Genomic DNA, 25,884 nt, shown 5'->3' on the forward strand with positions numbered 1-25,884 from the left:
CCCTATTTCTAGGCTTAACGCTGTCACATTTTGGGGTTCGGTGACATCATTTCTATCTTAAGTGATGACACCAGAGCTTAGAGATAGGTTGGAATATTGCAGTGAGGTAGCATGGCTTGATGACTATAAAAGCCTTTGGGGGTGGCTTGTTTAAGCTGAACATAGATGGCCAATTCAACAGACACTGGTTGAATTCTGATCCATATATGTACTGTAAGAGCCTACCCAAACAATCGACTGAATTTTTATCCAAGCAAATCGACCTGCTCTCTGCATAGATGTAGGTAAATCTAAAGGACTTTGTATCGTCTGACTGTATCATGTATGGCCAGGTTAATGTTAAAATATGACCTTCTAGTTACCATGTCCAATTAAGGGGATATGAAGTTGACAAAACCGGACCATGTTTGTGGTATATTGCATATATTGTCTTTTGTGCAATTGTTTGAGTGTATTTTTGAGGTTAATAGTTAGAAAGGTTACAGGTTTCCCCCCAGCTCTGCTACCTTGAACAATAAATCTGCATCATCACCTCTGTCCAATGGACAAGGAGATGATACTGGCAGTTGTGAAGCTGAACCAGGAAAATAGTAGTAGAGTTTTCAGAGGAAATGTCACAGAGGTGTTTGAGTCCGAAGACTAGCTGAACTGAATCTGAGCTGAACAGTAGCCAAACAGAAGTTCTTTGGAAGAATAAACAGGTAACCACATATCTGCATAAACCTTTTTATGTTAATATTTGTATCTTTACTTTTTTGAACACCAATTTTCTCATTAAAGCGGTTGTATACCCCTGTAGGTTATTTTGTACCTACAGGTAAGCCTATAATAAGGCTTACCTGTAGGTAAAATGAATATCTCCTAAACCTATACGGTTTAGGAGATATTCACCTTGCATGCAGCCGCTGACGTCAGCAGCACATGCGCTCTGAAAGTCCGGCGAACTCTGCTGGAAAATCAGCTCCTTGCCGGAAAAAGGACTCCCGCACTGAGTCGCGAACCCGGAAAAAATGCTGAGGGAACATGTTAGTTCCCTAGCGGTGGCCAGGAGGCGATGCAGGGGCATCATTCTAAGGTAAGTATTTGATAATGAGCTAGTATGCAGTGCAAACTAGCTCATTATGCCTTTGCCTTTAAAGGTTGTGTTTTTTTTTTTGTTTGTTTTTTACGGGCATACAACCGCTTTAAGGGGCTTTATTTTCAGCAGATGCAAAGGACACAAGTGTAGCAAACACTATTCTAGTTATATATTTTTATTTTACTATGAAAAGTCTGTTTAATGGTTGTTTGTAGATGTTGCAGATTAATCAGCACACTAATACACAACATCAAAGTATGCAGCAGTATTGTCTCTCCTGGATGAAAACTGTAATACAAGCATGTATTGTGATTATAGCTATTAATCTCTCCCACAGAATGTGAACACCTTATCCGACACATGCTGGTTTTGGAGCCGAGTCGGCGTCTGACGATGGAGCAAATCTGTAAACATAAGTGGATGTGTCAGGGAGAGCAGGATCTAGAGTTTGAGCGGGTGAGTGAATTCTACAAGGCCCAACCATTATTTACTACACTACCAATAGACTAACATGTTCTTAAGACTCCTAATGTTTTCCAGAATTTTATATTAAACTTTTCTTCTTATGCATTGTTTTTCAGTTAATAGCAGAATGCCAGCATGTGAAGATGGAGAGGCAGAGGGAGCCTATCAATGAGCAAATTCTAATTACTATGGTGGAAATGGGGTTAGACAAAGACCGCACTTTACAGGTGATCCTGCGATTGGTCAGAAATAAACATATTCTTTTATTGCTTAACTGTTCTTTGCGTCCCAATGTCATAAAAAGATTCCATATCAGATCTAAGGCTGCATGCACTCTGGGTGTTTACTTTATTCCTCTGAACGCCAAAACTCCTTGGAGGAGAAAAGCTGCTTAAAAATGTGCCGTGCATGCACACGCGTTTAGGTACATCAAGAGTTTGAGCATTAATGGATTCCATTGACTAGTATATTAATTTAGTCTGGTCATTGGTACATCAGGCATTTTTTTTTTCTGTTCAAAAGCGCCTCTCCTAATTGTGCTTATTATGTAAAACACTTGAAAAAAGCTCCTCTTCTAGTATGTCTGTGAAAGCTTATGTGTCCATGGACACATAGGCTAACATAGAGGTGCTTTTACAGGCTACAAAACGGTGACCCTGGGGAAATTCGTAGCAACCTCCAAGGCTGTTGTCATCCAATTCCAGTGAGGTTGTATACACATATTTGGTTAAGAAAAAGCACCTCTAGGAGTATCAGCAGTAAAATAATTAATTTTAGCAGCAATTAAAAAAAACATGCTCACTGAAAATGAATACTGGTCCAAAGACTACATGGATTACCATGGTTTAGACGTTTGTGTTTTTTAACATTTCCCTTCACTTTCCTCTGTTACTGCATCGTTGCTGCTCTGTTTTGTGGAAAATGGGATCTTCCTCTGGAATGTATCTGTTAATACAGAAGTTTATACCTAAAATTTATTAAAGAGGTTTCTTAGTATTTTTATATGAACCCCGTTTGGAATACATCATTTTGGCTACAGACCAAAGTGTTATGTTTCATATTTTAGAAGCACTGTGTCTTGTATGATTCAGCAATAGCCATATGTGCTCTAAAAATAATTTGTTTGCGGTACCACAGCAGTATAGCCCAGCTGCCTTATCAGGTGTGTCCCTCCATTGATTTTGAACTCCTAGAGGTCATATAGATATGCTTAGAGGAGATCTCCTTTTTCACAACACAAAATAGTGACAGAGGATGGGATTCATGGGCTATACTGTATACATTAGGCACTGATGCACCATATGGTGTTTATCCTGATATTAATTAGAATGTTGGAATTGGGTTAGAATGTTTTTTTGGTAAAATTAAAGGATAAGTTCACCTTTAGTAACATGTTACACATGTATGCAGGGTGTAACATGTTAATGAAGCAGCACCCCCCAATCCCTCATTTTGACGGCAGGTTGGGGATTCTCTCCCCACAACCACTGTCACAATTTTAAAACGGCGTGGCTGTGCGGGGCCCTGCTCACACAGCCACCTCATTAATTCACAAAGATCTGTAAATAATTGAACTACAAGTCTCGTCTGTCACCATGGCAGACGGCTTGTAGTTCTCAATGAACAGTAAGGACACTGGTGAGCACTGTTGTAGTTCTTTGATTCTTCCCACAGTTCCATTAACTGTCTGCCCATACAGGAGGCACAGGCACTCAACGTTACTGAGGATCTGCTGGAGCCTGACATTGCACCTGTGAATGGCTGATCATGGATGCACTGCTTTACAGGCTGCAGTGTAAATAATAATAATTTAGGGAATTTTTTTTCCCTGCAAAATAATGTATGCGACACTCACCCAGGACAGAGGCTTTTGGAGGGAACTGAATGCTAGCCTCTTGCCTACCGACTATGGGCCCTGGCATTTGAGGGAGCTACAAGCATTTAGGAAGATATTCTGTTATGTAATGCAAAAGGACATTATTAAGGAGGCCATGATGGTCTCTGCTAGTGTGGGACTCATACAGCAGATGTATGTGAAAGGAATGCTGATTAATGAGATCTGAAAAGCCATGGGTCTCCTGTTGTCTTCTAGTGTGGCTTCTAAAGCTTCATACACATGATCGGATTTTCCGCAGACAAAACCTCGGACTTTTGTCCGAAGGCGTGTGCCTGGATTTTGTCTTGCAGACAAACTGCAAGGAATTGTCGGCCAACAAACACTAACGTAGGGACATACCAAGTGGTTTTTCAGATCTTTAGCTCCACCCTTTGGGCTCCTTCTGCTAACATCGTGTTAGTAGAAGTTTGGTGAGTATTGATTCGCGCTTTTCATTTCGCGCTTTTCATTTCATTTCTGAATGGCTATTTGTCAACCAGACATGTTGCGGAATCGGAGGAAATAACGTGTTATTTATTATTGGCCTTGGAGTTATTGCTTTGACCCAAGTCCAGTCCAGGAACAGGAGGACTTCTTGGACCAAAAATTGGTTGCTTTATTAATCATGACCAATTCTGTCATATGCCTTTGCTGCGGGAGCTCCAGGAGAATAATCCAGATGATTTTTGGAATTATCTCTGGATGACGGACCCCTGCTTTCACCAACTCTTGGCATTGTTGACCCTCTATATTAAGAAGCAGGACGCATGCATGAGGCTTTTTTTTTTTTTGGTTGAATAATAATGATTTGATTTGTTTTTTCTTCTATATTTTTGGATGCATAGAATCCACTTTTTGGTTAAGTTCTATTGGTAGATAGCATGTCTAGTTTTATTTTCCCCAGAAAATCCAACAACAATTGTCTGATGGAGCGTACAAACAGCCTGTCATCACACATTTCCCGTCAGAAAATCAGATCATGTGTACGTGGCTTTAGAGTCTTTCACACATTGTTGTTTGTGCTAATTAACTCTGCTATTGTGTGAAGGAGTTCTGTGTTGCTATTTATGATAATGTGTATTGTATAGTCATGAGCTAGGAGACGTCAAGGCTGCCCTAAGAGGTCATATCTCTGAGTCACCTAGTCTGGGTAAATGATTAGTAAACTAGCTCATGTTAATTAGGTTTCTGGTTACAGTTTGTATTGTCAGCCTGCTTTATATATTTGTGTGTCATCTCAAAAAAAAAAAAAAGAGTCCATGTTTAGCAACCAAATGAGTATTGTCTTGTTTGTTGTTAGCGGTTGGAATACCTGATATCTATATTCAGACTGGGAGGGAGCAGTATATGACGAAAGCACTCAAGCGGAGTGTAGGGCATTCGTTACAATGTACATTTTTTTTTTTTTACTAAAAATGAGCTTGTCTTTTAGGGCCTGTTCACACTAGAATGCAGTGCAGGAGAGCCATTTTCCTGTGTGGCTTCCTGCACTGCATTCCAATTGCACTTCCTTTGCGATCTGCTTCGGGGGTCAGTTCAATGTTAATGACACCTCAAACGCAGGTCGCAACCGTGGTGCATTTGCCCACACCAGATCGCATGGTACAAAAGTACAATGCAATGTGGTTGCCGTGCGTTTCAAAAAGTAGCGCATGCACTACTTTTGGTGCGGTGCAATTTCAGCCCATTTAAAATGAATGGGGCTGAAATTGAACAGGAATCGCACAGCGGTCCTGTACGATTCATATGCAGTTTCTAGTTTGAATGGGCCCTTAATCATTTTACTGCTGAAAATCTCTCCAAATTAATATAAAAATCCAGTTGTTCCTAGAAAAGGGGTTGCTTTTGAAATATTCCCCCTCTAATTCAGGGAAAAGTCAAAATTCAGAAATTCCACTAATTTCTGTCCCTGTGATAGTCACCAAGGTTTAGGGAGGGTGAATCTCCCCAATAGATACACAAACAGCTATGAATCTCCAAGTATTAACTCTCAACAACTTATAGCGTGTAAATATTTTATATACTTGACAGTCTACAACTATTAACAGTCAATCGTAAACACATGCATAAAATCCGAAATAGTAATACAGCCAAATGCAACCTGGAACCTTTACTCTCAAAATATATAGTCACTGACCGTTTAAATATTGAAGTTATTTACAAGAAATCTTTGTAAATGGTTTCTAAAAGCCTTTTTTGTATATGTAATAAAGTACAATTGTATGATTTTTAATATACAGTCTCTGACTGATATTTGGCATTTTTAAAGTTTCACTCCGATTAAGGGTTTATATTTCTGGAAATGGCTATTTTAGGAAGTGTTCCCTGATCACCCCTCCTACCGCAAAATTATGCTAAAAATTGACTAACCCCTTTCCACTTTAACGAAAACAAAGTTTGAGCTTTAAACACAATTTTTTCTGTTGAGTGTAATTTAAACTCTTGCGTTTCTTCTTCTCCAATCAGTCATTGAGGACCGATGCATATGATAACTACAGTGCTATTTACAGTTTGCTGTGTGAACGTTTAAAAAGACATAAAACCCTTCGCCTCCCAAATCCACCAGCTGCGCCTCGCCCTGTTTCCTACCCTGCTTCACCATTGCAGGTAAGTCCTCTGGAAAGCTTGTCTTGTCATAATACAAGAGTGGGAAAGTGTTCTTCCCAGTGTAGCTGTCTGATATATATTTTTATCTTTTTAGGGTGATACAGGTGGCAGTGCCATCAGTATGAATGTGCCCCAAGTCCAACTCATCAACCCTGAGAACCAGATTGTGGAGGTAAGCAGAATGATTAGTGGGTGTAATAGTAAGATTTGGAAAGATGTCTATTATAGCTAGGATCACAAGTCAGCATATGAATGTAATTTGCAGAGCTACCAATATTAAAAAGGTAGTTGGAATGTCAATTGGGCACTGACAAGAAGCTTTGTTCTTGTTCACATCTATGTGGAGCACATTTAAAATAGCGTCCGTAAGTTATGGTGCTTTTCACACCTCAGTATTGGTGCTGCCATACATTCGGAGGTGTGCGCCTCATCCTTTTTACCACAGCAAAGCTGAGCTTTAGCTTCGACTTAAACTTTGGATAGGCAGCTAATGTTCCTAACAAACCCTAAATATCATCTTTCGCTCAGATTTGATAATTGTTACACAAGGAAGCAGATCACTTTGTTGTCCTATAATAGTGCTTATTACACATTTTACTTTATATTTCTGTAAGCGTTTGAAGTGAGAGTCTTGAAAAACTTAAAGGATAAGTCCAACCTAACACTAAAATCGCTACATCTAGAGACATCCAGGATCTAACACTAACCTAGCTAGTCTGTAAAGAAGAAATCCATATACGTACCTTTTCTGAAGCCAATCCGACCCGATCCCACGCTGAGCTGTCAGTGGTGGCTTTGCCGTTGAGGTGGGTGTAGAGGAGGCAGCCGATAATGTTAGCCCCATAGTAGCTCTATGGATGACGTCACTTCCCATTCACTTCAAAGCCATTGTCGGCTGTGTCCTCTGCACAGCTTCCGCTGTTGGGGACTGGAGCGGCTTCAAAAAAGGTATATATACCGATTTCTTCTTTACAGGGCCAGATAGGTTGGTGTTAGATCATGGATGTCTATAGATGTAGCGATTTCTCTTTCGTGACCATTGGGTTATATCGCCTCCACAGGAGTAGGACTAGGCAGAACAAAAAACACCTGGCTACACCCCTGGGCTGTCCTCAGTCAGTATATAACCCCCTCTCTGCTTTAGGTATTCAGTTTATTTCGGTCTAGTCAGGAGTAAGGACCTTGCTTCTTGCTGGGATCTTTTGGTCCTAGCAAATTTTACTTTGTCTCTTTCTTCCATGCATTTTCTCCTGGAAGATCTGCAATCAACTGGGCCAGATAATCTAGATCCAGTGGTTTCCCCAGTCCAGCCAGCCAGCGTGTGCAGACCACAGCTACGCTCTAGGTCGGCCGCGACATCCCTTGGCCGACAGCCCCCACTTCGGTGGCGAGAAGTTCTGTATGGAGGGTCACCGGCACCATGGATTACTAAGTACATTCCCCCCTTTCCCCTTTTGTGCGGTTTTGGGGTGGACGCGGGTACCCTCCAGGGATGGTTGGACTTGCCTGCAGGATCCCTCCTCCCATCCTAAAGTCCCTCGGTTAAACTGGGCTTCCCCCTCCCCCCACGGATTGGTGAAAGTTCCAGGGCAGGCAGCAGAGACCCCTGGGGGTCTCCCCCGCCATTCCCCTTCTGGGTGGTGTGTGTCCTGCCCTAGCGGTTTGGGGGGGTTCTAGTGCAGAGGGTGCAGCGGAGACCCCTAGGTGCATGCCCTGCTGTGTGTGCAGTGTAAGGTAGTGTGCAGAGAACACAGCGGTGCAGAGTGTACAGCAGTGTCCCCTTAAATGTTCACCCTGCCTGGTGGAATACGGTACCTTTTTATTAGGGGGTCCCCTTGCAGAGAGGGTGCAGCGATATTGAAGGCATAGAGAGGATCCTGGCAGCATCCTTCAGCATGTCAATCGGCCGGCGGACAAGTTTGGGTGGTCCGATGACCTTGCAGTGGCCATTTTCACTTGGCCTGGCTGGTCTCCGGGCGGCAGCCATGTTTGTGTAGCCGATGTCACGGCGGCCATTTTTCGTTAGTCTAGTGAGACGCTAGAGATGGCCGGAACCTCGTGGAGATGCCAGAGCTCTTCCTCTTCCTCCCCTTTGCTTCTCTTCCTGTCGCAGGATATATGAAATGGACGCCGACATTGGTGTTGCTGGGTCCAAATTGCGGTGCTCCTCTGGTAGGATGAGTCTTTGGGGGTCCTTGTGTATCTCCCTCTCTGCCTGATGGCGGTCCTTGAGTCATTGGTATCCCGGGTGGAAGTAACGTTTGGGCAAAGACCCAGGAGGAAGCGTCCCCCGCCTTCTCCTGCTCAGTCTGTCTCATCTGATTCTGAGCCTGATGCCACCGGAGATGATGCCCGTCCAGGAGGGTTTAATATCTTGCCCCCTGACTTGTCCGATAGTGAGGATGAGTCCTCTTTGGTCTCAGCAGCGAGTGAAAAAGCGCTGGTGGATGCACTTGTTACTGCGGTGCGGGAGACTCTAAAAATGGAGGATTCGGCTTACAGGGCCACAGATGTGGCTGTGTCCTTTGGTATGCATAAGTCACCTTGTACACCAAGAGTGTTTTCCTTATCTGCCTTATTTTGATAGGTTTACCTATGAGGAATGGGAACAACCAAAGTCACCTTTTGTGGTCCCCAAACGTTTCTCAGTATGCTACCCCTTTGAAGAATCACTTTTAAAAAACTGGACTACCCCACCAGTGGTGGACCCTCCTGTTTCCAGGTTGAATAAGGCAACCATGATCCCAGTAGAGGAATCCCCGTCCTTTAGGGACCCAACTGACAGGAAAGCAGAAGCTGTGACACGCAGCATGTTTACTATGGCTGGGTCGGCATTGCGTCCAGTCTTGGCCTCGGCCCTGGTGTCGCAGACCCTAACTGAATGGGCTAAGCTTTTGCGCCATGGTCTGGGTAGTGAGCAGTTTCACACTGCTTATGTTGATTTAGAGGACCAGTTGGTCCATGGCTGCAGTATATTTGTGATGCAGCCTCCTGTGCTGTCCAAGCTTTCTGTTTCAGCGGTGGTGATTAGACATGTGCTGTGGCTTAAGAATTGGTCTGGAGACCAAGCCTCTAAACAAAGCTCTCATTGATCTTCCCTTTCAAGGTGACTGCCTGTTTTGGGGCTACCCTGGATGACATCATTAAGGGTGTCACAGGGGGAAAGAGTACCTTCCTGCCTCAATCTAGGAAAGAGAAGGAGCCTCATCACAGATGGGGCCTTCCTTCTCAGCCCATAAGAAATTCTTCCAGGCTCCCGGGACTGCAGATAAAGAAAACAGATTTCTCAAGTCTTCCCCAGGAAGTTCCCAGCAATCTTGGTCTGGTAAGTCTAGTGCAGGCTTCTCCAGATCCACTGACAAGACTCCTTCAGCATGAAGGTCTGCCCTCGTCCATTGCTGGGGTGGGTGGACATGTTCGCTGGTTTCCAGATTCATGGACCTCCTTCGTGAGCGTCAAGGGGGTCCACGAATTGAACCTTTTGGGGGTACCAAAGAAGGGGGACAGAATTTGTCCACTTCGGGGGGCCCTGTGTCTCCTTGTGTGGGTATAATTCCTGTAAAGGTTCAGGTGACATCCAAACTACCCAAGGTCCCCTCTAGCCCTGTCCAGGAAATTGGGCTACCTGGGTCTGACTCTGAAGTGAATGCTGACCAGGTCAGTAGTTTTTCTTAGACATCGGCCCCTTCAGGTTCAGTTCAACAGGAAGTAACTGAGGCTTGGGGAAATCTCGCAAGTTCCTCTGGTAGACGCCACAGTCATCCTAGTGCCACTGCGGGGCCAACACCTTCCTTTTCTGCAGTGCCTGGGAAGGACTGAGGGTGGGTCTGACTGTCGTGGGCATCGCTCCTAGGCAGCGGCAAGACAGGCGGTGGCCGTTTACTGTTTTTTTTCTCAGGTCCACCGCCTGTTGCTTATTGCACCGCCGCCATCTTGGGGATGGCAGCGGGGCTCCATCCGCCGGAAGTGAGGCATCCGGAAAGGGGGCGGCGCCCACGAAACAGGCGTACGGTGTCATTTCTGCCGGAAATCGCAGAGGGAAAGGGGAGGAACGGGGCTGGTGCTTATTTAGCGGTTCCGGTCTGGCGCTATTGGAGTCCGGAACCGGCGTTTTTAGCCACACAACACAGCAAACGCTCCTCGAAGGAATCGATGGCGGCAGCGAGTGGGACAGGCACAGGCACCAGCAAGGCCCAGGTAAGGGGCTGTTGTATACTGTCCTCCTTGTACTGTGGGGTCTCTCTCTCTATCTCTCCCCCCCCCGGTGGCAGGGGCCTGTCTGGGCACATGAGGCAGTCTAGTTCTTACTGTGCACCTGTGGTGAGCATCCTTGGAAAAAGGACAGGTTGTCTCACTGGGATGGTTTCTTCTTTTTGTCTCATGGCAGGCCGAGAGCTCTGATCCAGTAGCAAAAAGGAAATGCCCTTCATGTAAATCCAAACTACCTGAAGGATGGAAGAAGACTTTATGTCAAGCCTGTATTGATTTGCTAGTTAAAGAAGAAGCTTCTTCCGCTTGCAGCGACTTGATTGCATCTGTTAAAAAAGAACTTGATGCGACTATCCAATCATTTCGCTCTTTGCTAGCAAACCCATCCCTGAGTCAGCCTACTACCTCACAGTCCTCTCAAGGCTCACTTATAGTCCCGGCGGTGGAGATTGAGGCATCTCCTACCCCAGAGGGACATTCCCCCTCTCAATCTGAGGATTCTGATGAGGGGGAGGAAGGAGAAAACTTACCTTCAAAATTTAATTTGTCTTTAGAACAGGTAGATGGCCTGTTATAAGCAATCTATACCACACTGGGTCTGGAGGAGGAAAGAAAGGAGTTATCTCTGCATGATAAAATGTATGCAGGGCTTAGCGAACACAAAAATCGCAATTTCCCAGTACACTCTGTTATTTCTGAAGCTATTAGGAAAGAGTGGACAGAGCCAGAGAGAAAGCCTTTCTTTCCCCAAGCCTTAAAAAGGCGTTTTCCTTTGGATAAAGATCCAGCGGCGGTTTGGAACAAAAACCCCAAACTAGATGCCGCGTTTTCCCAAGTCTCGAGGTCAACAGATTTGGCATTCCAGGACATGGGGGTGTTGAGAGATCCCATGGATAAAAGGATGGACCAGCTACTAAAAAGGGCTTGGCAATCCATCGTGGGAAATCTTAAACCTGCTATGGCAACTACGGTGGTATCCAGGAATATGGAGTTCTGGTTAGATCAACTTAAGGCCCATATCGCAGCAGACTCACCAAAACAAGAAATTTTGGATTTATTCTCGACTCTGTCTGCCGCTGTCGCATTTATATCTGATGCATCAGTGAAATCAATTAAAATGACAGCTGGATCTGCTGCCCTAGCCAACTCAGCCAGAAGGGCTCTGTGGTTGAAAACTTGGGGACGCGGCATCCAAAAACAAGCTGTGTGGGATACTGTTCCTGGGTGACTTGCTTTTTGGTCCTGACTTAGATGCGGTTCTAGATAGAACAGCTGATAAAAAGAAGTCTTTCCCCATCAAAAAGAAAAAACAGCCAGTTAAACGTTTTTTTTGTTCCCAAAGGGCTCAAGAACAAACCAAAACCCAGGAAAAAATAAAAAATTGGGCATCGCAGAAGGGTAAGGGAAAAGGAAATGTCCTTTTCCATCCTCCTGCAGCCTCCGGTAAAACGCAATGACTTGTGCGTACCAGTGGGGGGAAGGCTTAAAAATTTCCTCCCCCTTTGGGCCAGCATGACAGAAAGTCAATATATTTTGGACATGCTGTCCCAAGGTTACAGGATAGAGTTTTCGGATCGCCCGCCAGAAAGATTCTTTGTAACAAATTTACCAAGGGATCTAACAAAGGCCCTGGCCATGAAGAACCTTTTAAAGGATCTGAGGCACCATAGGGTAGTGATACCAGTATCCCCAGAAGAACAGGGTCAGGGCTTCTATTCACACATCTTTCTGATAAGAAAACCATCCGGAAACTTCCGTCTTATCCTCAACCTAAAACCCCTGAACAAGGTAGTCCTATACAAAAAGTTTTGTATGGACTCAATTTTCACAGTCAGGAACATTCTGACAAAAGATTGTTTTATGGCATCAATCGATCTGAGGGATGCTTATCTTCATGTTCCTGTAGCACCTCAGTCCCAGAAATTCCTGAGGTTTGCGGTGAATATGGGCAAAGAGATTATACATTTTCAGTTCAGGGCCCTTCCCTTCGGCCTGTCGTCAGCTCCTCGTATTTTTACGAAGATAATGGCGGAAGTTCTTGCCCCTCTTCGACTCCAGGAGATTGCGGTAGTTCCATATCTGGACGACCTCCTCTTTTTTGCCCCATCCAGGGAAAAGTTGCAGAAGGATTTGAACAAAGCCCGCAGTCATTTGGAGTCACTAGGGTGGATAGTGAATGTCCAAAAATCTAATTTCATCCCAGCTCAGCAAGTACTGTTTCTGGGTTACTTGATAGATTCGGTGGAGCAAAAGATTTTTCTCCCAGAAGAGAAAAAGATCAAAGTTCAAAGGGTAATAACGGCACTACAAACAAATCAACTGATTTCAGTCCGAAAGGTTATGTCGGCTCTGGGGACATTAACCTCTTTCATGCCAGCCATCCAATGGGCAAGGCTGCATTTCAGGGCTCTCCAGAGGTTCCTTCTAAGGACAAGGAACCACAGGACAGAGAGTTTGGATACAAAAATAAAGATCCCCACCAGAGTCAAACATTCACTTTGGTGGTGGAAAAGTCAGGTGGTGCTGCAAAAAGGTCTTCTTTGGTCTTTTCCGACAATGTCAGGCCTTAGCGCAGGGAACATGGTCCCAGTTCGAGGCCCAAAAATCCTCAAATTGGAGAGAGCTGAAAGCGGTTGCCCTAGCATTAGCTTTCTTCTCTCAAAACCTCATAGGTTGCCATGTCCAGATTTTTTCGGACAACACCACTACCATAGCCTACCTGAACAAACAGGGAGGCACAAGAAGCAGGGCTCTTCACTTACTCAGTAGAGATTCTGGAGTGGGCAGAGAACCACTTACTATCTCTATCCGCAGTCCATCTAAAAGGCACATTAAACGAAGTAGCAGATTATCTGAGCCGACAGAAAGTTCAGGAATCGGAGTGAAGTCTGAACAGGGAGGTGTTTGCATTAATCACCAGTGCTTGGGGCCTTCCGCAGGTAGACCTGTTTGCTTCAAAACAAAACACGCAGCTCCCGAATTTTTTCTCCCTTCAGAGAGACAATTGCTCTCTGGGGATAGATGCTCTGGCACATCCGTGGGTTTTTCACCTAGGATATGCTTTTCCTCCATTCAGGTTAATCCCTCTAGTGTTGAGGAAAATTCTGAGAGAGAGAGTATCAATAATTTTGATTACTCCATATTGGCCAAAGAGAGCTTAGTTTTCCACGATTCTTCAGTTGGCAATCAAACCATGTTGGCATCTTACGCTCAGGCAGGATCTGTTGATTCAGGGGCCAGTGCATCATCCAGATGTAGGCAGGTTAAAACTCACTGCCTGGTATCTGAGGAGCAGTTAATGAGAAGCAAAGGCTTTTCAGAACGTTTAACTACTACGTTGCTTTCCAGTAGGAAAAAGATAACCAGGGATATTTACGCCAAAGTATGGAAAGCCTATGTTTCTTTCTGTCATTCAGAACATAGGGAGGTTAAAGACCTAGTTTCAGTGCTGGAGTTTTTGCAAAAAGGTGCAGACAAGAATCTGGCGGTCAGCACTCTTAAAGTGCAGGTGGCCGCCTTGGGAGTTTATCTGGAGAGATCCTTATCTTCAGAAACTCTGATCATGAGATTTTTCAAAGCACTTTCCAGGTCTAGACCGGTCCCGGTGAGGCATTTCCCAAATTGGGATCTCTCAGTGGTTCTGCAAGCTCTGGCAAAAGAACCATTTGAGCCTTTACAGGCCATATCCCTAAAGAATTTAACTTTGAAGACTATTTTTCTGGTCGCAATTACTTCAGCAAGAAGGATTAGTGAACTGCACGCCCTATCAGTAAAAGAGCCTTTTTTGTCAGTTTTTCCTGATAGAGTTGTCCTTAAAGTAGATCCAGGGTTTTTGCCAAAAGTGGCAAGCTTTAGGAACAGGTCTCAGGAGATTACTCTAACAACCTTTTGTGCTAACCCTTCGGCTGAAAAGGAAGAGCAGTTTCACAATTTGGACGTAAGACGTTTCCTATTACATTATTTGGAAGTAACAAGAGGGTTTAGAGCTTCAGATTCATTATTTCTTTTTTCTGGAAACAAAAAAGGCCAACAAGCATCGAAAGGATCATTGGCTAGATGGCTTAAGACAGCTATTTCTGTAACCTATTCTCAAATGGGTTTATCTTCCCCGCTGGGAATTAGGGCTCATTCAACGAGAGCCCAGGCCACTACATGGGCAGAAAGAGCTGGTGCCACCCCAGATTTTTAAGTGGCTACGTGGTCAAGCTACTTAACGTTTGTCCCTCATTACAGACTGGATCTCCTGTCAGCAGAGGATCAGGCTTTTGGCAGAAAGGTTCTGCAGGCTGTGGTCCCTCCCTAAGGGGCAAGTCTCTATTATCCTCTCAAGTGCTGTCCTGAAAGACGACAAGGGAAAATTTAAGTTAGACTTACCGCTAACTTGTTTTCCATGAGTCTTTCAGGACAGCAGCATCCTGCCCTATTGTTTATATATATATATGTTATATATATATATATATATATATATATATAATATATATATATATATATATATATATATATATATATTATACTGTGACTAATCATATCTCGATTATGTGTTCCAGTTTGGGGCCGGAGGTTCTCTACTACTACTGACAATGTGTGGAAAGGAGCCTCCTTTTAAAGTTTGGTGGAAGAGATGTTTCCTGTTTGCAAGGGGAGGAGTCACTCTCTCAAGTGCTGTCCTGAAAGACTCCTGGAAAACGAGTTACCAGTAAGTCTAACTTGAATTTTTGCCGCCATGGGACCTCCGTTCGAGAATATTCCGGAGATTACCTTACCTTCGCTGTCCCAGAAGATGGCATTCTTGGTGGCTATTACCTCGGCCCAGATGGATCAGACAGACTGTGACTCAGGCCTATTCTATTAATGGTCGGGTTCCTCCTTTCCCTGTCACGGCGCATTCTACTCGGGCGCTTAGTACTTCTTGGGCCTTCGTCATCAAGCGTCAATATCACAGGGGTGCTTTTGGACAGCCCAATGGTCAAGATTAAGGAGGTGCTGTGTCCGTTGATGAATGAAAGAGAAAATGGTAATTTTATACTCACCGTAAAATCCATTTCTCTGAGTTCATCGACGGACACAGCACACACCCCTGGAGTTTTTGATGCTTCTATTACTGCTGGCTACTAATCTGAATACCTAAAGCAGGGAGGGGGTTATATACTGACTGAGGACGTTATATACTGACTGAGGACAGCCCAGGGGTGTAGCCAGGTGTTTTTTGTTCTGCCTAGTCCTACTCCTGCGAAGGCGATATAACCCAATGGTCAAGATTAAGGAGGCGCCGTGTCCATTGATGAACTCAGAGAAATGGATGTTACGGCGAGTACAAAAATCCCATTTTTAGTGTTAGGCTGGACTTTCACTTTAAAGTTCACAGGAAGGAACTATTGACACATGAATGCACTTCGTGAGCACACTGACTAGCCATTCAAGTAACAGGGTTGCCAACATATCCCAGTTATAGGTCCTAATGTTAAATTCTGCCTCAAAGCAGAGTTTGCATTAAAATGCAAGGTGCAGTTATTAACCTCCCTGGCGGTATGATTGTCAGATTTTTGAAGCTCAAAGCGGTACATTGTTTTGCATGGAAATTTGGCGTTTTATATTGTAGGCTTAGTAATTCTTAGTAATAACAAACTTAAATCTGCCAAAACAAGAGTCTAGTAGACATCCCGGGTATGATAAAGTTTGAAACACGAAATCCTAAATTATAATATAATGAATAACTATAAATAATATAATAAAACATTTTATTCAATAATGTAATCAAATCAAAAACACTGAAATTTGCTCAGTTGCAGAATTGTTGCTGTCGTCACTTTGTGTTTGATGACGAATTTCCCCAAAAATCACTATCGCTCAATTCTGCAAGTGTTCTAATTCACTATTGCTGTTTTCTAGCTGGTCCAAAACCGCCTTTGATGTGTCCAGGCAGAAAGAACAGTATACTGTATATAATATAAAAGTGCATGCAGGGCACTGGACAAAGCACTAGGGACAAAAGTGAAATAATTTGATACAGTAATGTAATCTTACAGATTACAGTGTACTGTATATGTTATGTATTTGTCACTTTTCTAAATTTGCCGCCGGGCTCCACCCCCATGCATTGCGACGCTAGCAGGGATTGGAACTCGGCACAGTGATGAATAGAGCAGAGTACACAGCCTGCGGACACAGCAGGGGGACGATGCAGGATCCTGGGGACAAGATAAGTAACTTTACAAGGATACTGCAACGCAATCCAGAGTGTGGCTTGGTGCTACCACTTTTGGTAATGAAAATTCACCCTGAGCCACACTCTGAATTACTGCTAGGAAGGTTAACTTGGCCCCCCCACAGTAAATAACTCTATAGTAGTAGTGGTAAAATGTTACCTGTATATAATATTTATTGCGATTTAAGGAGAAGGGGGCTGGATCTACTAAGTGGACTTTTTACTGCAAGGTCCCCTTACCAAAAATTGTATTATTTTTTTTTTAGTAGGAAAGGGTTAAAATCCCTGCCAGGTTATTTTTCTGCCATCTGTCTACCAATAGGGAAATTTCCCTTTACTCCCTGTTCCAGAGACGTAACAGGAAGTTAGAGCAAATCTCCCAAAATGAGGACAATTCACCTCCTAAGTTCTCTTTGTAATAACCCCAATTAGACAATTTTCCCTTGCCTCTTGTGTGGAGGACAGTATCCCTCATTTTCTTTCTTGATGACAATAGTCACCAGAACAAATAGAGGGGGGAAATAATGGGGGCTTCAGCTGATTTTCTTGCAAAGATGCTAGTTGCCTGGCGGTTTCTGATCCCCTAACTTCAGTGCTTTTTAGTCGCTGGTCAAGAACAAGTATCATAAGAAAGTCTGTGAAATGCAGAACCCATTATCTGCATACAGGTTTCTAGCTCAATGACTTTGTACTGAGGCAAATCATGACACCCTTGTTTTTCTCGTGACATGTTTCCATTAGTGTTTGTCTGCTTACACAATGCAACACAACCCTCTTCTGTACTTTTTTATTTGTTAACATGATGTATTAACCCTTCTGCATTTTGTCTATTTATTTTAGACAAATGGCACCATGAATCTGGACAGTGATGAAGGAGAAGAGCCTTCACCAGAGGCATTGGTTCGATATCTGTCAATGAGGCGGCACACAGTTGGCGTGCCAGATACACAGTTAGTGACATTCATACTTAAATTCAAATGTGGGCAAGCTAAGGGTTTTTTTTTTCAATCCTTATTAATGTGCATTTTTAGCATTTGCATTTATATTTACAACTGACATTTGATCATAATCTCTGCTTTTGTTTGCACACCAGTGCACTTTATTTTATTTTCTTAATTTGAACTGTTTTTCAGTTAACCACTTCCAGCTCAAGGATGTCATATGACTCCCTTGACTTTCAGTGGGGATACCTGAATGATGCTGCAGCTACAGGCATCATTCAGGTATCATCTTTTATAGCCGACGATTCTTTGCACCGTAGGAATGATCATAGCGGCAGTTCTGCCGCTTGATCGTTGTTACAGGTGACGGGAGGGGACATCCCCCACCGCCCTCCAGTGCTTCTCCAGGCTCTCCCATGCCATCGGGGACCCGGAGAAAGAATCCGTCGGATGACGAGCATACAGATTTCAAGGGACCAGGTCGTCGCCAGTCATCTCTAAGACCGTCTGAGGCCCGGGCGTGACGTTATGACCTCATGTCCGGGGGCAGCAAATGCAAACGAAGTCACAATCACGGCTAGAAAGCATGGGATCATTAAATTTTTATTTATTTTTTTTTATCTCATGCTTTCCAGCTTGAAGGAGACATGTGGGGTCTTACAGACCCCATATCTTTCCATAAAGAGGCCCTGTCATGCACTATTCCTATTACAAGGGATGTTTACATTCCTTGTAATAGGAAAAAATTGATCAAAAACATTTTTTTTTAAAGAAAGTGTAAAAAAAATAAAGTAAAATAAACAATAAAAAAAATTAAAGCGCCCCCGTGTGCTCGTGCACAGAAGCGAACGCGTACATAAGTCCGACCACATATGTAAATGCCGTTTAAACCACACATATGAGGTATCGCTGCTTGCGTTAGAGCGAGAGCAACAATTCTAGCACTAGACCTCCTCTATAACTCTAAACTGGTAACCTGTAAAAATTTTTTTAAAGAATCTCCTATGGAGATTTTTAAGTACCGAAGTTTGACACCATTCCATGAGGTGTGCGCAGTTTTAAAGCGTGACATGTTGGGTATCTATTTACTCGGCCTAACATCATCTTTCACATTATACAAAAAAAATGTCTAACTTTACTGTTTTGTTATTTTTTAATTCATGGAACTGTTTTTTCCCAAAAAAAAAAAAACATGTTTGAAAAATTGTTGCGCAAATACCGTGCAGCATAAAATGTTGCTATGACCGCTATTTTATTCCCTAGGGTGTCTGCTAAAAAAAAGTATGTAATGTTTGGGGGTTCTGAGTAATTTTCTAGCAAAAGAATTATGATTTTTACATGTAGGAGAGGAGTAGTGTTGTTGGAAATGTATACCAGCTTTTGTGCATTTTAGTTACTGGCATGTTATTTACAATAGCGGTTGCGTACAATAAGCAAACCTGCTACATTTTTCTCTGACCAATTGTTAACATTCCTATATACAGTGTTTTTATTGAATATTAAATATTTTCCAGCAGTGAGGGGGGAGCAGAGGAGCTGCAGAAGATCATTCCTGGATTCCCACGAGTCACTCCACAAACACCATTCCTTCCAGTGACACAGAACACCAATACTCTTCATCCAATGCAGAACATGCCTCCCAGTGGTCACCTTGAATACAAGGTACATAAATATAACCTGAACAGTTCACAGGGAGGATCTGGACAAAGAAATATTACGTTATGTGACTTAAGATTTAAAGGCCATTTCCAGTTTTGCTGGGCTGACTCCTACTTTTATGTTTACTACATATTCTTATTCACATAGCATATAGTAAATATAAAATATTTCAAAATTGCTGCTATTTTTTTTAGATGCTCTTTTCTGTGAACTCCAGCACTGAAAAATCTGCCCTTTGGATTAATAAAGGGGCTTGGGATCTGTGTTTGGCATATTTGATTCTGTCTGTACTGTGCCAACAGTTGAACACTGTTCACTGTCTGGTCTCTCCCACCCCCAAAACGCTTACCCGGTGTCCTCTCACAGCTCCCGGCTCATCAACAATCAGTGGAGCTTCCTGCTTGCAGAGGGGAATTGAGGGTATGCAAGTGATTGGCTCCTGCAGCTGTCTCTCAGGAGCTGGAAGGAGGGGGCAAGGGTGTGGCTTGCTTGGCACTGTGTGTCTATGGCAGCGCACACGCTCAGGTGTTTGCTTTGCAGTCGGCTTGGCAAAGAGACACCCACAACAGGATCAGGGTGTAGCATTTTGCAGAGTTGCCAAGCACATGATAAAGGTCTTGTTTTGGGGAAGAAGACTATACAATATGTGTTGGTCTGTCTTCCCTGAACTATCATTTAAAAAAAAAATGGATTTAGTATCACTTTAATAAGAGGAATCTCAGCCCGTCCTTAGCCTTTCTATTAGGACAGGCTCACTCTGAGTTGGAATTGCTTGCAGCCTGCCATGAGACCATTTATTGATGAACCTCTAAAAGTTAAGACATATCTTTTTCAAAATTTATTTTAGGTATGTTGTGTAAATGGAAACATTTAAACATCTAGTGCAGTTTTCGCAAATATGACTGCGAAAGTGGAATTATACTTAAAAGCGGGCCCTTTTTAAGGTTTTAAAAGTGAAAGTCCTGCCGAAAAGTTGGTACCATGACTTGCCTGTTACCTTTCTTAATCTAGAAACTGTCAGGGAGTGCTGTATACACATTCAGCCTGACAGATCGCATCCCCGCGCCAGAACACTTTGATCAGCACTGTCAGCCATTTTTTTTTTTTTTTTTTTTTAATTTTTTTTTATTTAATTTCTTAATAAAAGACAGACAAAACAAAACACAATAAGACATCATACACATTGAACCTAAAATATATTAATGCACTTTCGGGATCCAATCACATTGCATAGCAACTATCAATTCAATATAAAAATTCAAAGTAAAAAGATAGAAAAAAATATAATTAACAAAAGGGTATTTTATCTAGACTTAAATCTAAGCCATCCCATTTGTCCACTAAAATGTCAATCCGCACCCAATATATTGAGGGGGGGGGGAGGAGAAGAGGAAAAAAAAAAAAGAGGTTAACATTGATCCCCTCTATCCCCAGTGGCCCTGGACATCCCTTATATAGAAACTCCCATATCACAGTTAATAGCCCCCATGGCTTCTAGCGCTAATCAAATGTGGGTTGGTTGCTAGTTTTCCAGCATACCTGTTTGACAGAAGCCAGTTGTAGGACTGACTTCTGTAGAACAGACAGGCCGAAAGTCTTCTGGTTTCTGCGGAACCGACTGTTTTTGGCCCGTGTGCACCCTGCATCAAACAAAAATGTGTTGCCTTTTGCATTTGCGCACGAATGCCATTAATCCGTAATCATAAGGTGAGCAAAGAACTAGAGAAGTTTAAGCAAAAGGGTTGATCAGGGCAAAGCTAAGGTCGGGCAGATGCCATTCTGTTGATGTCACATCCAGGGAGTCCTGCAGATCAGAGAGAACAGGCAGGGCAGGTAACAAGGACCATAGGACTAGGCAGGAATCAGGAGTGAAAACTACCTAGGAGAAGGGAGTTCAGTTACTGGAACTAGAAACACTTCAGGGGTAGGATGACCAGAGCAAGGACTGAGACCAAGGATACAGGATACAAGATATCAGAATCCACCCTAGCTTTATGCTATATCAAGCAGCTGAAGCATGGTTAGTAGTACCCATGTAAAGAGCGCAAACAATTAGGAGATGTGCCCTTATTTAAGTATTTGTATGTGCCCAGCCCACCTAAACAGATTAAAAAGGCAGGTACTCTTACCCCCAGAATTCAGGCAGACTTAAAGTTTAGATATGTTCTGGATGTCAGCAGTGAGGTTTTACGTAATTGTAACCTTTCTGTCCCATTCATATATTATTTTACTGGTTACAGCAGAGGGTAGATAGTAAGGATGGTCTAAAAAGCTATTGAAATAAAAGGCTGTAGAAGTCCATTTTGGTTGGATTGCACATAACTGTTGGGTGAGTGAAAAGCCCCCAGCCCACCAGCTGATGCAGCTTTATAGCCTTTTTCTTTTATGTTTTCCTCATATTGCAGTTATCTTCTTTTTTTTTTTTTTTAATAAACCAAACTGGTCCACCGTGCTTAAACAGCCAAATGGTCAAAACAAGCCTGACTTTTGGACATTATAGAAAATGTATATTTCTTTCTGATCCTTTCCTGATTTTAATTTCTTTTTTACACACAGGAACAGTCCCTGTTGCAGCCTCCAACCCTTCAGCTTCTGAATGGCATGGGGCCTCTTGGGCGTAGAGCATCTGATGGAGGGGCGAACATCCAGTTACATGCACAGCAACTCCTGAAGAGGCCACGTGGACCATCCCCACTTGTCACAATGACAACTGTGAGTGCTTGGTGGTTGATTTCTCTCTGTTAGGTACATGAATAGTAAAAAATGCATACAGATACAAAATAAACCACTTATGTGCTGGTATTGCCTGGGAGATCACAGCCATGTTTACTGTGCCTCTTTGACTTTTTTTGAGGATACAATAAACATAATCATATATTTATTTGAAGTGCATGAGTCAGATACGGCGACATAGTTTTCTGAAGTTTTGGTGTCGGCAATGTTCTGAAAAGTTAGATGCAGCATTAGGGCTGGGTTCACTTATATGCAAATTGGATGATACAAGTTTCCCTCCATCCAATTCGCATGACAGGCAAGTGTGACCCACTCTCAATGGAGACGGTTCACACAGGTCCGGGTCAGCCATGGTCTGGATTGCAGAAGAGTCCTGTGCATCTTTGGGTCCATTTCAGGTGCGAATTCAGGAAAAATTCGGACCTGATTTGCACCTGTATCAGTGAACAGGGATGCACCGGACCACATGCTGTGAACCACGGCCACACATGTGAACCCAGCCTAATAGACATCTACTATAAAAGCCTTTTTTTTCTAAAATAAAAGCAACTAAGCATATAACTTCCATTTCCATGTATTTATGTTAATGAATTGATAGTATAAATACCTAACTTAAAGCACACAGATATTTAATTACTGTGTCTAGCTTAATGCTGCAAATGCCAGAAAATAACGAATTATAAAAGTTTTAGGCTAAACAACTCTTAACAGGATTTAGTAAAATCTGAATGCAGAGCTTTGAAAGAATAAGGGTTTTTTCAGTTTTTTTTTTTTTTTTTTTTACAACATCGAGTTTTTGTTTTTTTTTTCCTTTTTGTCATAGGCGGTACCTGCAGTTACCCCAGTGGATGAAGAGAGCTCGGATGGAGAGCCTGACCAGGAAGCTGTGCAAAGGTAACCAAGACTTCCATCCCAAATGATTTTTTATGTCCATTTTAAAATGACAGTACAGAAAACTGTCAATATAAGCATAAACGCTGACGGAATAATCATACCATAACCTAATATATTCCAGCATAATTATTCTTTAAGGTGCTCAGATCTTATCATAGACACTTGCATCTCTATATATAATGAATTTGAACCCCAAAGAAAGCTACATCCATATAGAAGCAAATTAAAGTATTGTAAAAGAATTGTGATCAATTCCTAGGAGTCTTTTTTTCAACCTCACCTACTGTGTGCTATAAAGGCAAGTCTTTATTCCAGCAAAAGAGGAGAAATCTGTATTGGGTTTTATATCTCAAAGAAAAGCACCCCCCCCCCCCCCCCCCCAGCGAAAAAAATGTTTTTAAATGGGTTAATCTCCGCTGATGGCAGCTTAAATAGTTATGCATCAACCAGTGGAGCATATGCTGTATTTTCAGTATCTAAAGTTTTTAAAGGATGGAGCACGCCACACCAGCTTGTATAGTCCTTTTAAAAGATTTTTTCTTTTTCCTTTTTTTTTTTTTTTTTTTTTTAAAATATTTTTATTGATTTAGAACTCGGGGAAGGTAAGTTCAATTACAACAACAACATAAAGCGATTGTGGTCAATTCCACGTAAATAATATACAATATTCCCAACAGTTGGGACGATGAAATGAAATCTCAACGGTTCATTTAGTATTGCAATAAAAGGCATTTCCACAAAAAACGTCTTTGTCTCGATGGATGACAAACTGTGCAGAATTGCCACAGAATGAGGCCCGAACCCTGCAGTTCATTATATGTTCCTAGGAACAGAGGAAAAGGAAAAAATAGCACTAGTAAGCGGGGGGGGGATCTGGGTGGCGAGGAACTTCCATAAGCCATGTGTGTAAGCTAAGCTTTTACTAGAGACCCATCTATGAGCCGAGCAGAGACACCCCTTCGTCAAATAGAAAAAACATGTTCCCTAGTCTCCATGTTTTGGAGTGCTTTTCACACTTATTCTGTGCTGTAAGGACCAAATCCTCTAGTTTATTTAAATCTTCTGCCTTATGCAACCAAGTCCCAGTAGAGGGAGGCGTTTGTTTCTTCCCAAGTAGGGGAATGCAGGATTTGGCAGCATTCAATAAATGTCCTACAATTGATTTTTGGTATTGTTTCGATGGAATTGTGGTAAAAGGGAGTTGAAAGCAGGATCGTCAGGAATCCTATGGTCCGTGAATTTTTGGGTGATATTCCAGACAGTCTTCAAAAAATGTTTCAGTTTAGGGCAAGACCAGAATATATAGAGGAGCGTTCCCCTGTCCATCTGGCATCGCCAACAGCTATCAGTGGCGTTTGGGTAATATTTATGTAATAACTGAGGTGTATAGTACTACCTAGTCAGAATTTTATAATTGGACTCCTGTATTTTCGTACAAATTGTTGTTAGATTACCATAAAGGAGCAGTTTAAGTCTACATCCTGGCAACGAACTGCGATGTTTATCATGACTGTGACATTGAGGCGGACACATCGGACACTTTTGACACTATTTTGGGACCAGTGACATTTATACAGCGATCAGTGCTATAAAAATGCAATGAGTACTGTGTAAATGACACTGGCAGGGAAGGGGTTAAACACTAGGGGGCAATCAAGGGGTTAAGTGTGTCCTAGGGAGTTATTCTAACTGGGGGGGGGGATGGGCTCACTACAACATGACAGATCACTGCTCCCGATGATAGGGAGCAGTAGATCCTTGTCATGTTGCTAGGCAGAACAGGGAAATGCCATGTTTACATCTTCCCGTTTTGTCGCTCCGTGTCACGATCACGGGCCCCCGGTGGATATCTAGTCCACAGGACCCGCGGGCACGCTCGCGGACTATGCGGCGGGCGTGCGCGCGCCCACTAAGCCACGTCTTAAGGGGACGTACAGGTACGCTCATTTGTGCAGCTGCGCCAGTGTGCCGACGTACGTTGTCGTGTGCTGGTTGGCAAGCAGTTAAGCAGGGACAGGGAAGCTGTCAGAGTTGATGGGAAAATGGATGGAGCCAAATACGAGGCAATGCCGTGTACACACGAGCGGACTTTACGGCAGACTTTAACCTGCGGATGGGATTTGGTCGGACAATTCAATCGTGTGTGGGCTCCAGCGGACTTTGTTTTCTCAAAAGTTGGACGGACTTAGATTTGAAACATGTTTTAAATTAATCCGTCGAAATCGAGTCCGGTCGAAAAGTCCGCTGTCTGTATGCTAGTTCGACGGACATAAAGCCACCTAGGGCAGCTATTGGCTACTGGCTATGAATGTCCTTATTTTAGTCCGGTCGTATGTCATCACGTACGAATTCGACGGACTTTGGTGGATTGTGTGTAGGCAAGTCCGTTCATTCAGAAAGTCCGTCGTAAAGTACGTTGAAAAGTCCGCCGGGCAAAGTCTGCCGTAAAGTCTGCTCGTGTGTACGCGGCATTAGAAGAAAACCTGTTTAAGTCTACAAAAGACTTGCTCAATGCCTTTCAATAGGGAGGTGCACGTCTGGTGTGGTTTGCCAAATATGCAGCAAGCAGGATTTTTAACACCACTTCAAACGGTGCCGATAATGGCCAACAATAAATTCATATTCATTTAAATTCATGATATTAATAAAAAAGTTGAATATAATAAAATTATTTATAAATATATATTGTTTTTGTTTTAAACCGTCAATTTCAGTTGCAGCCAAGTGCATCCTGAATTTTTAGTACCAAAATTTTTTATTTATATATATATATATATATATATATATATATATATATATATATATATTAATCTCTATCTAGATTATATATATATCTAGATATATCTAGATATATAGATATATCTAGATATATATATATATATATATATATATATCTAGATATATATATATATATATATATATATATATATATATATATATATGTCTATATAGATTGAGATATACACACACCTCGGAAAAGTATTCATACCCATTGACATTTTCCACATTTTGTCATCTTGCAACCAAAACCGTAATTGTATTTTATTGGGATTTTATGCGATAGACCATCACAAAGTGGCACATAATTGTGAAGAGGAAGGGAAATGATAAATGGTTTTCAAAATTCTTTACAGATATGTGAAAAGTGTGGCGTGCATTTGTATTTAGCCCCCCTGAGTCAATATTTTGTAGAACAACCTATCACTGCAATTAAAGC

General features: G+C 42.6%; 1 protein-coding gene across 2 annotated transcripts in view; it reads left to right on the plus strand.

The window, feature by feature from the left end:
- The window catches only part of SIK3 (SIK family kinase 3), a 309,635-nt gene that overhangs the window by 198,829 nt on the left and 84,922 nt on the right, over positions 1-25,884 (plus strand). Inside the window, exons 7-14 of one of the 2 annotated variants that reach the window (XM_073602379.1) lie at positions 1,416-1,534; positions 1,660-1,770; positions 5,886-6,026; positions 6,121-6,198; positions 17,281-17,390; positions 18,896-19,043; positions 21,597-21,752; positions 22,597-22,667. In XM_073602379.1, the coding sequence (XP_073458480.1) occupies positions 1,416-1,534; positions 1,660-1,770; positions 5,886-6,026; positions 6,121-6,198; positions 17,281-17,390; positions 18,896-19,043; positions 21,597-21,752; positions 22,597-22,667 (934 nt within the window). The remainder of the gene's footprint in view (positions 1-1,415; positions 1,535-1,659; positions 1,771-5,885; positions 6,027-6,120; positions 6,199-17,280; positions 17,391-18,895; positions 19,044-21,596; positions 21,753-22,596; positions 22,668-25,884) is intronic. The other variant, XM_073602380.1, reaches the window with a different exon arrangement.

This window comes from Aquarana catesbeiana, linkage group LG10 (assembly GCF_042186555.1).
Source record: "Aquarana catesbeiana isolate 2022-GZ linkage group LG10, ASM4218655v1, whole genome shotgun sequence".
Classification (NCBI taxonomy): domain Eukaryota; kingdom Metazoa; phylum Chordata; class Amphibia; order Anura; family Ranidae; genus Aquarana; species Aquarana catesbeiana.